Source organism: Chlorocebus sabaeus, chromosome 7 (genome assembly GCF_047675955.1).
Source record: "Chlorocebus sabaeus isolate Y175 chromosome 7, mChlSab1.0.hap1, whole genome shotgun sequence".
Taxonomy (NCBI): domain Eukaryota; kingdom Metazoa; phylum Chordata; class Mammalia; order Primates; family Cercopithecidae; genus Chlorocebus; species Chlorocebus sabaeus.
Genome location: NC_132910.1, coordinates 16137348 through 16152702, shown reverse-complemented (window position 1 = coordinate 16152702; position 15355 = coordinate 16137348). Strand labels below are relative to the sequence as shown.

General features: G+C 36.0%; 1 protein-coding gene across 2 annotated transcripts in view; it reads right to left on the bottom strand.

Moving 5' to 3' along the window:
- The window catches only part of SCFD2 (sec1 family domain containing 2), a 487384-nt gene that overhangs the window by 258187 nt on the left and 213842 nt on the right, over positions 1-15355 (bottom strand). For both annotated transcript variants that reach the window (XM_007998716.3, XM_007998717.3), the window contains exon 5: positions 10048-10297. In XM_007998716.3, the coding sequence (XP_007996907.3) occupies positions 10048-10297 (250 nt within the window). The remainder of the gene's footprint in view (positions 1-10047; positions 10298-15355) is intronic.

Here is a 15355-nt window from a genome sequence, read left to right as displayed (position 1 = left end):
TTTACTATGGATAAGAATACATACATGCTTTCCTTTGGAAACTAGAGCTGAAGGCAGTACCATGAGCTGCCTTCCACAACCCAAGGAAAAACAAATCCTCAACTCCTTCCTCATTCACAGTTGATAAGACTCTGCTCTGTTAGATTTCTAGTAGGGAATGTAAGAGAACCCCAATTGAGAGCTCGCTAGACTATGCCTACCTTCCCAGTGTCTTTAAGAATACTGCTTTCCATTTGTCTGTCAATGAACATTTAGGTTGTTTCCATAGCTTGACTATTATGAACAGTGTGCTTCAGGGAATACCAGAATGCTAATATCTCTTTGAAACAATGGACTATTATTCAACTTTAAAAAAGAAGAAAATTCTGTAATATGTGACAACATGGATGAACCTTGAGGACATTACACTAAGTGAAATAAGCCAGTCACAGATGCACATACTGTGTGATTCCATTTATATAAGGTATAGGCAAATTCATAGAATCAAAGAGTGAAATGATGGTTACCCAGGGCTGGGGTAAGGTGAACTGGGGAGTTGCTTGCTAATCAACGGGCATAAATTTTCAGTTATGCAAGGTGAAAGAGTAGAACTTATTCTACTTATTCTGCTGTGCAACATGGTACCTATGGTTAACGATACTGTATTGTACACTTCAAAACTTGTTAAGAGGGTAATTCTCATGTTAAGTGTTCTTATCACAATAAAATAAAATTTAAAAAAAATAACAGCTCTTTTTAAACCAGACCTGTCTCTCCTCATTTAACATGGTTGATTTTAAACATGGTTGATTTTAAACAAGGTAATGAACAGGTGAGAAAAACAGAGAAGAAAAAATTTAGGAAAGACCTAAAATCAAAACTTTGAAAAAGCTGAAGATAATTTTTAAAAAGTATGGTTCGTTATAAAGGTAATTTATACATTTTATATAAAGCAATGTGAAGCTTTTGATTATTCCAATTTGAATAACAAGAATCTCTATACCATTATTTTATGTCAAAGTTTTGGGAATTAAATAGCAAAGGAAGCATAGATATAGATGTAGCTAGAAAAAATACTATCTTGACAGAACATGAGGAGAGCCTCGCAGCTTTCCATAAAACTTACTTTTCACATTCTAGTTTCTTAAAGTCCAAGAACTCAATTAGTGCAATTCCTACCAATGCAGAAGTCCCAGCGTCAGTTCCTCATGCTAGGAAGCTCTTCTCATGGAGTAAATCAGACTTTCTGGCTGGCTTTAGTTTCCAGAGATGTCTGCCTTGTATTTAACCCAAAACTGCCTCTTAGCCTTTTCTGTTCAATAGACAGAGTTCTAATGAGAAGCCTACTTCCACTTAAATGGTAACTTTATAGAATGTATTTGAAAGAAAAATCTATTCTATTATCACTAGTAAACTTAAGCCAGATTAAAATATAAACAAATGTAATTTTTTTGTTTTAGTTAAAAGTAATCAAAAAAGGAGATCATAGGGTACTTTCCCTTGCTTTCTGATAAAAGTGCAGCACATCATTTTACCCATCTGGAGATCTTTTAGATTTCTAATAATTTCTAGAGTTAGAGATTCAAAAGCATTCTTCTGTAATCAATGCCTAAGGCCAGGGCTCTAGAATAAAGACTGGAAATTGTTAAGTCCACAAGCTGAATTCTGTCCACCAGTAAGATTTCTTTGATTCATGTAATGTTTTGAATTTAAACCACTTTCTTAAACTTTGGTGATCTCAATTTTTCAAAAATCTAGAGTCCTGGTTTCTTGAGAGATTGGAAATATCAGACTCATGCTTCCCTGGCAAAAATAAGAGGATCTCAGGCCAGGCGCAGTGGCTCACCCCCTATAATGCCAGCACTTTGGGAGGCCGAGGCGGGTAGATCACAAGAGGTCGAGATCGAGACCATCCTGGCCAACACGGTGAAACCCCATCTCTACTAAAAATACAAAAAATTAGCTGAGCAAGGTGGTGCGTGCCTGTAGTCTCAGCTACTTGGGAGGCTGAGGCAGGAGAATCACTGGAACCCGGGAGGCAGAGGTTGCAGTGAGCCGAGATCGTGCCACTGCACTGCAGCCTGGCAACAGAGAAAGATTCTGTCTCAAAAAAAAAAAAAAGAAAGAAAAAAAGAGGATCTCTAGTTTGACACAGTCTCCACCACTCCCTATTGCCCATTTTAGTAAGACTATACATCCCTGCCATTTATCACTGCATTTTCAGTGTTGTTTTTCCCGAAACCTAACCTACTTTAGTTATTTATATTTCTTGCTAGCCTCTGTAAACATCTGAGTTTGAGATTCCTGTGCTAACCCATGGTTTCAACCATTTTTAAAGTATGAAGACACAATATAATCATGCTTTTGATATCTGTTAATTGAAAAATGGGAAAAAATTATGTAACTTCAGCACTATCTTTAAATAAATTTATCTTTTATAAATCACAACTGTATCTACAAATATTTGTATATTTATATGTGAAGAGTAATATCTAGTTCATGGATGATACATAAAGCACACATGAAGCAGTGACCCTTTGCACTAAGTCTTATGTTTTCCCAGGGACCCGTGAGCCAAAGGTTGGGAATCACTGGTCTAGTAAAAGGAATTCTGGACTGGGAATTGGAAGACACAAACCTTAGTCCTATCCCCTCATTGAACAGGCTATGATTGGTGATGCGAAGCAAGTCAAATAACCTTTTGTGACCTCAATTAACTTTGATGTCCTCATGAACAAAGTGAATAGACTAGATAATTGTTGAGAACATTTCCATCAATAAAACACAAGAATATTGTGCCTTATGACTCCTTTTACCTACCATAAAAACCCAGATATCTACAAAACTCCCAAAAAGTATACTTTAATGAATTAAAGGAAAGAATAAATGGAAAACCTGAAAACACAATGAAAACTAACTCTACCATTTCCAGATTTAGACACAATACCATATTTTCTGTACCAAACCATGTTTGAAAAACTAGTAGTATATCTGCAAATAAATTCTGCCAAAGAGAAGTTCGTATTACAGATACATTTCACTTGAATTCAGATATTTGGGCTACATTATTAGACATGCCAGTTTATGGAAATGAGCACACAACTACTAAGAGTCAGAGTCAAAACCAGAACCTAGATCCAATTGACTCCAAATCCTGTGTGTTCTATTACCACTGCCCAGGGTTTCGATGCTGAGAGAGCTTAGACTAATACTAGGTACATAAATGTGGTCAATAAATATTGATAATCTGAGAATATTTATGATATAAGTCCAGTGATACAGCACACAATAGATCATTATTTCAGTATATACTGTAAAAAATTTTAATATTATAACTGTAATATTAAAACACTGGACATCACTGCAACTCACAGTATCTTGCCTTAGAATTTCCTCTGTCGGAGAAGTCTGTAATTGTAGCAAATACAATTTTCCTACCTAATGTACATTCTCACCTTCTATCTTCTAACAGAATCCTTACTTTGTTTATGACAAATATACACCCAGTTAAAATATGCACTTACCATGTTATCTTGCAGTCAGAGGTTGCCATGAAACCCAGATCTAGCCAAGGATGCAAGTCTTCTGAGTGGGGCTTTCAAGAAAGCTATTGCTTTCCTAATAAAAAAGGACAGATTTGGCTAGTATATGCCTTTTACCTTCATCCTTCCTCACTTCTTGCCCAAAGCATGGATACTTCTCCCAGGAGGAGAAGTGCCCAGCTCATGACCATGATGATAAAAACCACACCTAGGACAGTGAAGAAGGAAGTCAGAAAGAGCATGAATTCTGCCTGGACTTCTTGCTTAGAAAAATAAACCCCAGTCGTTATGTTAATATGGTAAATTTTTCATTGCATGCAACTGGGTATCCCAATGCATACAAAGGTATTGTAATTGATAATCAAATCAAATTATCCACAGTAAAATAAGAGTTTGATAAATGTAAATTACAGTTATTAGGGTATTATCATGCCTCTGTCATGAACCACTGCATTTTTAGATACTTTGAGTTATTCCTTCTCTAGCTTTACACTAAGCCTAAACAGATCTAGCCCTTGTTGACCTGGACTTTAAAGATACTATAGAAATACACGGAAAATCAATGAATAATAATGTGAGTAAATCAATGAGTAATAACAAAACATGTTTAGCAAAACAAATTTTTCCAAAGTAGTTTTTTGTGTCAAAAAATAATATTAAAGTCTTGTTTTCCTTTGTTTCCTGATTCAGAGCCTTCTGATCAATATACCCTAAAGCACTGGTTTGCTCCTAATAGGTCAGAAGTGTGCCAAGCTGCTGCTTCACCTCAGTCCACAGGTCAACTGGGTAGGACCTAGACTGGCCAGAGCCCCCAGGGCTGGTTGCCTTTGATCACAAGAGTCTCATCCACTTACCTCAATATATTATGCAAACATTCTCATTGTCTATGTGCACATGATGAGAAAAGGCTAGGGAAGCACTACCCTATATGACAGCTAGACGCTATCAAAATCATAATGGTGGTGGGAGAAAAATAGCCTATTTATAATACTAGATGGACCAAACATTAGTTAACACACATAACATCATTTTATTCTCAGCAAAATCAAGAATGGTCAATAGGGCAGTTATGTTTATATCAAGGTTCAAGGATGGATGATTTGCCCACTAACACTCACTGCTGAAAAACAGCAGTGCCCAGACTTTCAAATCAAGAATTCTACATCAAAACACTATACTTTTTTTGATATACCTCTCATATGATGACATTCCAAGTTTACAAAGATCTTTAAAAATAGTGTTTTGATTTCGTTCTGTGAAGAAAATTCAAACAGTTTTCTTTGTTTTCTCTTATGACTGCCATGCAAACACTAATGTATATGGAAACTGATACTCTCCTTGAACTTAGCAGGACTGAGAAAGCATAACACTAATCAACATACTTGGCTGTACCAATTTTCTTTTTACAGTTTCCTACCCTCGAAAAGCAGAGAGCCAACCCTTGTTATTTTGTGTGAGTAGAAAAGTGAATTTTTGCCCATCACTCTAGAAATCTCCCCAAAATTATCTATTAAAAAGTGAACAGAATAAAAGTAAAATAGTATGCTACCATTGAGCATGCTTAAATTTTTGTTTTGTTTTGCTTCGTTTTGTCAGATATTTTTATTGCCTTTCCATACAAAGGAAGAATATAGAGAAATGAAAGAAACTGTCGAAAGTAAACTACATATTTAACAGATAAAAGAAAACATAAATTTTAATCCACAGGGCAATCACTGTCAAGAGATATTATTGAAATAAACAAAATTTAAGTTTCTTAGCCTTGTTTTAGAAAGCTGGGAAACCAACAGATTTCAAAGGCTAGAAGTAATACTCTAATTTCTTTATAACAACGCAGAAACAAAGAGGATACATTCATAAAAATAGGGAGGTATGGCAAGATCTATAAGTAGCTAATATAGACAGATTAAAAGGCATAGGCATTATCTAACGTATTAACCAGAATATTAATTCTCTGTTCAAAAAACAAGAACATAATGGGATGGTTGAGCATGCATGGTATAAAATGATATATGTAAGCAAACATGAGTTACAGAATATAACACATGAAACGGTAACCAGAGGTGAGCAGGTTTAGAATATCATGTTTAAAGACATGGGCTACAGATCCAGAATACCTGGGCTCAATTCCAGGCTCTACTGTTTATCAGTTGGGTGACGTTAGCACACTTAAATTTTTAGTATACAAAAATGGTTACTTTCTTGATCCTATGAACAGTTAAGATGGTAATGCAGGGTAGATAATCATACACCCAAAAGATGCAATCCTGAACTCTCTAATACTTAATGTTGAAATCCTAAAAGATCAGAACCTCTAAAGCTGAAGTCCTAAACACTGCAATCCTGAAAGTATAATTCTGGGAAAAAAAGTTTTTAATCTTTAAAGATATTTACATTTTTAAAAGGTGATTTATTTGATAAACAACATGACAGAACACTCCAAAAGCCACTTTACACAATAAAACAGCCAATAATAATATCTATTTTTGCAAGCATAAACACTCAGGTATAATAATAACAGTCAGAGGGGTATAACAGTTAAGATGAGAGGAACTATATTTATAGAGAAACAGGGTCAAAAAGGGAAATGTATAAACATATATCTCTCTAATTGGTAATTGCACACACCCAGCTTTATATAACTGCAATCACCTGAATTACCATGGTGAACAACCTATGTCTTTTGACAAGATTGATCAAAAACCATGATGGCTCAGACAGGGAAAAAAAAACACAAAAAAACAAAAAAACAACGAGTCACCACCCACAAGAGCCAAGATTTCGAGAAAATTTGTCTTTCACAAGTGCAGATGTATGAAAAGGACACCTCTTCATTTATTGAGGAAGTTTCGATGTTTTTATATACATGCACAATGCTTACACACAAAGTCAATGTTGTGATAATGTAGTTCTGTGGAGTCAAATGTGAAAAAAACCAAACAAACATTAAATGAGTTAGAACTCTTTGAAAGTCTCTACACATTTTATATCTCCAATTTATACTGGATGTTGGTAACACGGCTCAGGCTGAAGAAGCCTCAGGATTCTGGGGATCAATGATGTAAGTTCTGGAGTCTGAAGTCTAGCAAGCCTGGAGTTCTGATGTCTACGGCAGCAAAAGAAAAGTATGTCCTAGTTCTCAGAGAGAGACCATTTTGCTTTCTGTATTATTATAGTTCTATCCCGGCCCCAGCTGTTTGGATGGTGCCCACCAACACTGAGGGGCAGCTCTTCACCTAATCCACTCAGGCTCACACACTAATTTCCTCTGCAAACACCTTCACAGACACACCCAAAATAATGTCTTACCAGATGTCTAGGTATTCTTTAATACAGTCAAGTTGACAAGTAAAATTAAGTCCACAAGTCCAACCCGTGTCAACTTGGCAACCATGCACATCTTCTTAAACCATACTTAATTTCCAAATAAAGACAATAACAAGATAATAGTTCCACCAAACATGATTCAACTATCCTGTGTTTGTGATTTTCAGGATTTTAGGTGTTAGGAACTTAGGCTTTAGGGATTTTGATCTTTCAGATATCAACACTTGGAATTGGTGTTCAGAAATGTATCTTTTAGGATTATCCAAATCTGTAAAACTAAAGCACTGTATGTAGAACTATCATTCGATTCCTTATTTTCAATAATTCTTTTTAACCAAATTTTCATCAACCACAAAATGTGCATGAGGCAAAAAATAAATTTAGACACTCAGTAACAAGAAAACCAAAACTATACATCAGAATAACATGAGTGCAAACCTTATGCCAACTTGCCAACAGCAAACTGTAGGCAAGTTCACTGTAAAAGCCAGGTTAACCTAGTTCCACCACACACAAAGCACATTTGGAAGGCAATTCAGTTCTTCAATGTGTACTGGGATATCCTTTCCTAATCTACAAGACCGAGTCAGAGTCACCACTGCCCCAACACTATGCTATTACTTTTTATCCTGAGATGTAAATCAACAATCATTTCAGCAGCTAACTGAAAACATAAACCCTTCTTTTTAGTACATTTTTTATTTCTTGACATACTTAGTAAGAGATATATCTATACTGGTCAAGAAATAAAGTCCTATTGGTCTTCACAAAGGCTGAAAAAATGTGTGTGTGTGTTCCAGTGGTAAGTTTGAATATGTCAAATTTAAGTAACATCTTCTTTATCCTGTTTAAAGTGTATATCCAAAGTTAATCTAAGCAGCCATGTGTACTTAGTATTATGTCTCTAAAATTTAAAAATATGCTAAAATTTCCATAAAGTCTTATTTTTTAATCTTTAATCTCTGAGTTTACAAATTTTCCTAATATTAGTATGAATGCACAGAAGTATTTTAAAAGCAAGAACATGCATATTCTAAGCAACCATAAATAGAGAAACTAATTAAAAAATGAAGTGCTGGGCCAATGAACACCTTGAATGAATATCAAATGAATACTCTTACAGCATGATTTCAGTTCCAAAAGTACCATAGCAACATACAAATGTTAGAAAAAGCTATCCAAATAACCTCGGTTAAAACATATCATCTCGTTAACCTGTTTCTGAAATTATGCTTCTTAGGAATAATTTTAATTAAATTCTTCTAGCATTCAAATTTACTTTGAATCCCAGCACGCTTCCAAGCACTGTATAAATCATATTAAAACTTTCTAAGTTGAAATTTATTTATGGCCAAACACATGCAATCACATATAGTGTTATACTTAATGAAACGGCATTAAGTTTTTCTTAAATGGATTTTAAGTTGGCAAACAGGTTTTATACTAAGCAAGAAAACATTTCGTTTCTGTGGAAACTTCATTCAATTTCCATCTTGACAGGGTTTCATTTTCTATAACCAACCATAAGAAAGGTCAGCAGTGGGCACAAAGCAAAGTTCACATGCACGGAAGACTAATGCTTACAGCGGCACATCCTGCTCCCGAGAAGTCTGGACACTCCTCCCAGAGAGGCCCAACAGAGGACAAGAGGAAAAGATGGAGGATATATAAGCTGCCTCCGCTGCAACTTCCTGAATGAAGAAGTCTTCATACACCTAAACACACCCACACATGCACACACACACACACACCAGCAAATGAATGGAAATTTGGTACATTTTTAAAGTACTCACATTTCATACAGAACTTTTAATAACTTCTTACTTTCAGATAGACACAGGCTCAATCCATACTCATGGAAATTAGCTTTACACAAAATATAAATAATAATATTGAATTTGATACAAAATAACACGAATGCCTTCATGAGTTATATTGCAGTTATTATTGGAAGTGAAGGTAGATTTTATGATGTTTAATCATATTTCCCTAAAATTAGCAGAACCTACTTTACTGGGATGTTTAGGTATTATTCTGGATAATACTAATTAATTCAAATTCAAAATAAAATAAGAAAAGTTAAAATATAAGGCTGGGCATGGTGGTTCACAGTCATAATCTCAGCACTTTGAGAGGCCAAGGAGAGAGGATTGCTTGAGCCCAGGAGTTTGAGACCAGCCTGGGCAACATAGTGAGACTCCATCTCTATTTAATTTTTTAAAAAACCACACACACACACACACACACACACGTAATATATGTGTGTATATATATGTGTGTGTATATAAGTATATATGCTATATATACACACACCTGTTTATACATGGACTTATATATTATGTATATACACATATATATACTGGACTTATATGTATATATATACACAGGTATACATAAATTGGAAATTGGAATATATATATAATATACATATAAAAAACACTACTGAAAATGGCCATTTCCAATCCTATAATACTGTGTAACATCTCAAATAAACAGTTTTTAAAGTTTGAAATGACAATCTCACAGAGAATATAACAATAAAAACTCTTTGAATAGGATGTACTACATTTTATTTTTCCTTACAGATTATACACTCTGTATTTTGCTATTTTAACAAGGTCTTGGTTCTAAGGAATATTAATTCTGACAAGCAATTAGAAGGGAGGCCATGTCACTACCATGCCATTGCAGAAAAATACTGCAGTGGAAACCTCTAACCCTATAGGCCAGGGGTCCCCAACCCCGGGCTGCAGACAGGTACCCGTCCGTGGCCTGTTAGGAATCGGGCACAGCAGGAGGTGTGCAGTGGGCAAGCAAGTATTACTGTCTGAGCTCTGCCTTCTGTCAGATCAGTAGCAGCATTCGATTCTCATAGGAGTATGAACCCTACTGTGAACTGCACATGTGAGGGATTTAGGTTGCATGCTCCTTATGAGACTCCAACTAATGCCCGATGATGTGAGGTGGAACAGTTTCATCATGAAACCATGCACCTCCATCCCTGTCCCCTGATGGCTGCCCTTGGTGCCAAAAATGTTGGGGACCGTTGCTATAGGCTGGCTAGCATTCATCAGGCCTCATGAAATTCCAAACAACTCCAGTGAAGATGGTTACCTCCTCTTCCCAAAACAGTATTTATTTTGAAACCTGTTTTGTGTATTAGTGATGTTTATGTCCCATATCTTTGTTAGACACTCACCTGTAATTTTTTGCAGCAAAGGTGACAATTCAGATTCCTCACAGAAGACCTGAGCCAATGCTTTCTTGACTTTTTCTTCTGCTTCACCCAGGTCTTTGTCTATTGTGAGCTCTCCAGTGACAGAATAAATATATATGAGAAGGATCAGCAGTTCCTCAGGGCTGTAGTCCTCATTGGTTCTCTGGGTTACAGGCTTAATCACGGGCAACAGCTGATTTAACACAACGGACATTGTTGACTCCCCAATACTCTAAAATAAAAAATGACATGAAAATATATCAATCTTCTACAAAGATATAATTTATGGACTACATTAGTCTAATGATAGCTTTCAAACAAGTCTGTATGTGATATTTACTGGCTGCATTGCTTTTTATTTGCGTATTTCTTGTCCTGAAGAGAATACTACAAGTAGTTTGGCATTAGAGTTTTTGTTTTGAAAGTCCTAATTTATAAAATGCCTTGTCACGTTGTAGGTTCCATTAAATCATCTTAATATTGCTTAAACAAATAGGAGTCCATTAATTTTAAAGAAAAAAAATGTAAGTACTTCAGATACTTGAAATTGTTTTAAAGAGATGTGGTATATTTGTAAGATAATATTACTTAACAAAAAAACAAACATGACAACATCTATATATCCAAATGAATGCTGACACTGCTTCAAAGGAATCACCTCGGATTTTCCAGCATATTCTTTATAATAGTCTCTATATCAGCAAATATTAGCCAGAATACTTTTTAAAACAACAAAAAGTCACTTTCTGCTAAATCTGATGGATAAAATATGGAATCAAACAGGGTAATGTCACTTAGGATTCAAAATTTCTCTAAGTGAGTCAGTAGATAACTCGCATTAAATTTTAAAAAATGCCTTTAGCTCTTCCACAATTTCTTGAGCGATATTTAGCAGAGGATTTCAAAATTCTTTGAATGTGATAATAGCACTCTATTACTGGAGAAACTGTATTATGTACAGAAACTGTACATATTTCTATCATAAATTCTGAGATTTTTGGTGAATATAGAAATCTTCATCTTAAATAATATGATTTAATTCTTCTTAAAATATAAAATAATCCTGTAAGATAAAACTCTACACTTTGTATTTACATTCAAATCAGGGGCCAAATTAACACAACTTGCAACTTTCATTAACCATTCATTGAGCACCTATTATGTTGTAGGCACTAGTCTAGGACTATAGCAGTGCACAGAACAAATTCCCTGCTTTCATAGAGTTTACATTATAGTTAGAGAAAACAATTAAAAAGCAAAAGAAGTAAAACATAAACGGCAGCCCACCCTTATCTATGGTTTTGCTTTCCATGGTTTCACTTACCTGTGGTCCAAAAATATTACATACAATAAGATATTTTGAGAGAGAGAGAGACAGAGAGAAAGAGAGATCCCATTCCTATAACTTTTAGTATTGTATATTATTAGAACTGTTCTAATTTTTATTAGTTATTGTTACTCTCTTACTGTGCCTAATTTACAAATTAAACTTTATCATAGGTATGTACAGAAAAAAACACAGTATATACAGGATTCAGGACTATGCATAGTTTCAGGAATCTACTGACAGTCTTGGGTCTTGGAACATATCCCATGCAGATAAGCAAGCAGGGACTACTGTAGTATATTAGAGTGGTAAGTGCTACAAAGAAAAATAAAGCAGGAAAGGAAACACATCTTAGGATGTGCATCTGTGTGTATGAATATGCACACACAGTTTGGGGCTGCAGTGAGCTATGACTGTGTCAGTGCACTCTAGCCTGAGCAACAGAGCAAGACCCTGTCTCTAAAAAAAGTTCTTTTTAATGCTCAAAGAAGAAAAGCTTTATTGTGGATACAGTTTATGTAGGAAAAGTCATGTTAAAAGGAAATATTAGAATAAAGAAATACCAGTAGAAACTCTTTCTCTTTTTGAAGAGAAAGTTAACAGCAAACAGCTCAATGTTGTTCTGTGCTGAAATGATTACCCAAAATGAGCTTTTCTAGTCAAGTCATTTCCACACCTGGAAAAATTTGGATAGATCATCTCAAGGTTAAGGTTCATGATTATATTTCATACACAAAAAACAGCTGTTACCATTTATTTCCACTAAAAATCTTGGATGTTCACAATGTACCATAGAAAAATAAAATGTTCAGTCCTTGGAATGGATGAGGTAAAAATGGAAAAGAACAGAACAGAGATTTTATTGTCACATGGTGACAAGACACAATTTACCAAGTGTGAACACACACATGCTTCCAAAGGACCAGGGGGCCGAAAGTTTTGAAGACACCCTACGGCTGCCCTACAGCTTCAGGACTCTCTAGAGCAGGGGTGTCCAACCTTTTGGCTTCCCTAGGCCACACTGGAAGAAGAAGAACTGTCTTGAGCCACACATAAAATATACTACCACTAACGATAGCTGATGAGTTTTTTAAAAAATGCAAAACAATCTCATAATGTTTTAAGAAAGTTTATCAATTTCTTTTGGGCTGCTGCATTCAAAGTCATCGTGGGCCACATGCAGCCCATGGATCATGGGTTGGGCAAACTCGCTCTAGAGGAACCTTCAAGTGTTTCTTTGCTTTATAAGCTGCCCAAAGTAATTTAAAAGAGTCCTGTGGTTGGCCTGTTAAAAGAAGGTCATGAAGGTTGCAGCTTTCATTTTTGCTGTTTACTCTATCACTAACTCCTTGGATGACAATAAACAGATTCTTTCATTGCTTTATGTCCCATTTCTAGAAACCAGGTGTATACATAAAGCATCTATTCTACAGGAGCCCTCTGGGTCTCCCCCCAGAGCAACATGATTTTTTAAAATATAGTTACAAAAAGTTTATATAGTTATAAAACAGAATAGAATAATCATCATGATCATTTGTAAAGATTCATTCACTAACATCTGGCCTTCAGAGCTTAATTTTCAAGTCATTGGTCTATGATATGTGCAAGAGAATAAAATCTCTCATTAGTTATACCCTATCAGTATTCTGTTGTACATACCAATTTCTAAAATTACATTCTAAATCTGTTTCATGCATCCCAAGAAGCCTATAACTGATCTGAATACAAAGTCAGGAATATTGACCAATCTTAAAGAGCCATCAGAGATGGTGGAATAAAGAGATTCTAGTTCAAAGAAGCTAGATTCCAACACTGATTGTTCCTCTAATTCCTTAACTTCTCAGGATCTCTTCTTTCTAAACTGACATGATCTGACCAGAGGATGGCTGGGCAATAAGTCATGTTACGCCCAGGTCTCCATTTTCACTCTCTTCCCCTTTTCCTTTTTTAAAAACTCTACCATTGTTGTGAAGGCAGGAATTCATACTCTTACTGCTGGCTACTTAGCAAAACGTAAATGCTCAAAAAAGACCAGGTGTGGTGGCGCATGCCTATAATTCCAGTACTTTGGGACGCCAATAGGGGAGGATCACTTGAGGCCAGGAGTTTGAGAACAGCCTGGGCAACATAGCGAGACTCCAGTCTCTACATAAAATAAAAAACTAGCTGAGCATGGTGGCATGTGCCTGCAGTCCCAGCTACTCAAGAGGCTGAGGCAGAAGGATCGCTTGAACCCAGAAGTTCGGGGCTGCAGTGAGTTATGATTGTGCCAGTGCACTCTGGCCTGTGCAACAGAGCAAGACTGAATGCAGTTGTAGTATCCTGGATGGGCTCTTGGAATAGAAAAAGGACTTTAGGGGAAAATTAATGAAATCTGAATGAAGTCTGGAGTTTATAGTTAATGTACCCATGCTAGTTTATTATATTTGATAAATGCACCACAGTAATATAAGATTCTAACAATAAGGTGAAGAATATATAGAAACTCTCTGTACTATCTTGGGAACTTTTCTGTAAATCTCAGCTATTCTAAAATAAAATGCTTAGGGAAGGTAAAGGAGGGAGAAGGAAGGGGAAAAGAAGAAAGGAAGGGGAAAGGAGGGCAGGGATGAGAAATAAAGACTTCATGGTCAGGAAGAACTCCTCACAACCAGAGCCATCAGTCAAGATAAGGGACTGACCCAAGAAGCTGTAAAGTCTCCATCAATGGCAAAGACAGGCAGGGTGGTCATCTGCCGAAGATGAAGCAATGAGAACCCTCTGCCGCTCTGGCTTGGAAGGTAAGCTAGACTAGACCCTCTTAGTGCTATCCATAAAAGCATGGTTCTAAACTGAATGTTTATACATTTTCTGCTCTTCTCTATTCTTAGAATGGAACTTTGATAATAAGGAAGAAAAAAAATCAGTGACTCCATAGATTGAAAATGTTTTAAAGGCAGAAGACAGAATCTCAAGAGGATTAATAATAAGGATGTGGGAATAAGATAATACGCTTGGGTTTCAATCCAGGTCATACCACTTACTAGCTGTATGACCTTGGGCAAATTATTTACCTTCTCCAAGTCTCAATTTCCTCATTTGTAAAATGGAAACAACACCATAAATGCCTGAATATTAGGCAATCCTATATCACAGCCATCCGTGTGCATAACATTGGGACAATTGGTTAAACTACTTTGCGGTTTCAAATGACGCAATCCCCACAATAGGGTAGTCCTCGTAAAGACTCAAATATAAAGTGATGCCCTATTTTCTGAGGGCTAATTTGGGGAAAGTACTTTACCTGATTTAGGAATATATAATCATAGCTTTTGCTTCATTAGGTTGTTCTGAAGATGTAACATTAGAAATGAATTACACAACACAGTGCCTGGCACACAGCCTCCAGTAAATACAAATTATTACTACCACGACTCCCACCTACTACCCCACAGGCTCCTTTCTTAGAACTGATTAAGATGGTTGGAAAGAGAATTAGACCTTCTAAGAAGAGGAAATTGGTAGTCTCAAAGGAGGGAGGGGAAGCCTGCAAATACTGGGTTTGAAATCACATCTTGGAACTTAACTGCAACAGTCAGTGAAAGGTCAAAGGCAATATAAACATTATTAAACACTCCTATTTAAAAAGGACACACACAGCAAACCAAATCCAAGACCGAAAGAAAAAAGGCTTCCTTACAAAGTACTGAGATTAAGTTTCTCATTTGTTTTGATATAAATGGGCTTACTAGTAGGAGGTAGAAGACTGAAGCTGTGTCTAGAGTGACAAAACCTTTTGTTTATCTGAAGTCTGGGGCTCCTATTATTCTTGAATGAGTCCTCAGTCACTATGTGCAAAAGGCCCTCTGTAAAATATGTGTTTTCTTTAAAAAAAGTTGATCTTTTTGGTTCAATTAAAATGCCACTGAAAAGTCAGAGTTTGTCTCTGTACTGGCTACCTTGGCAGGCATGAGGAGCAAACAG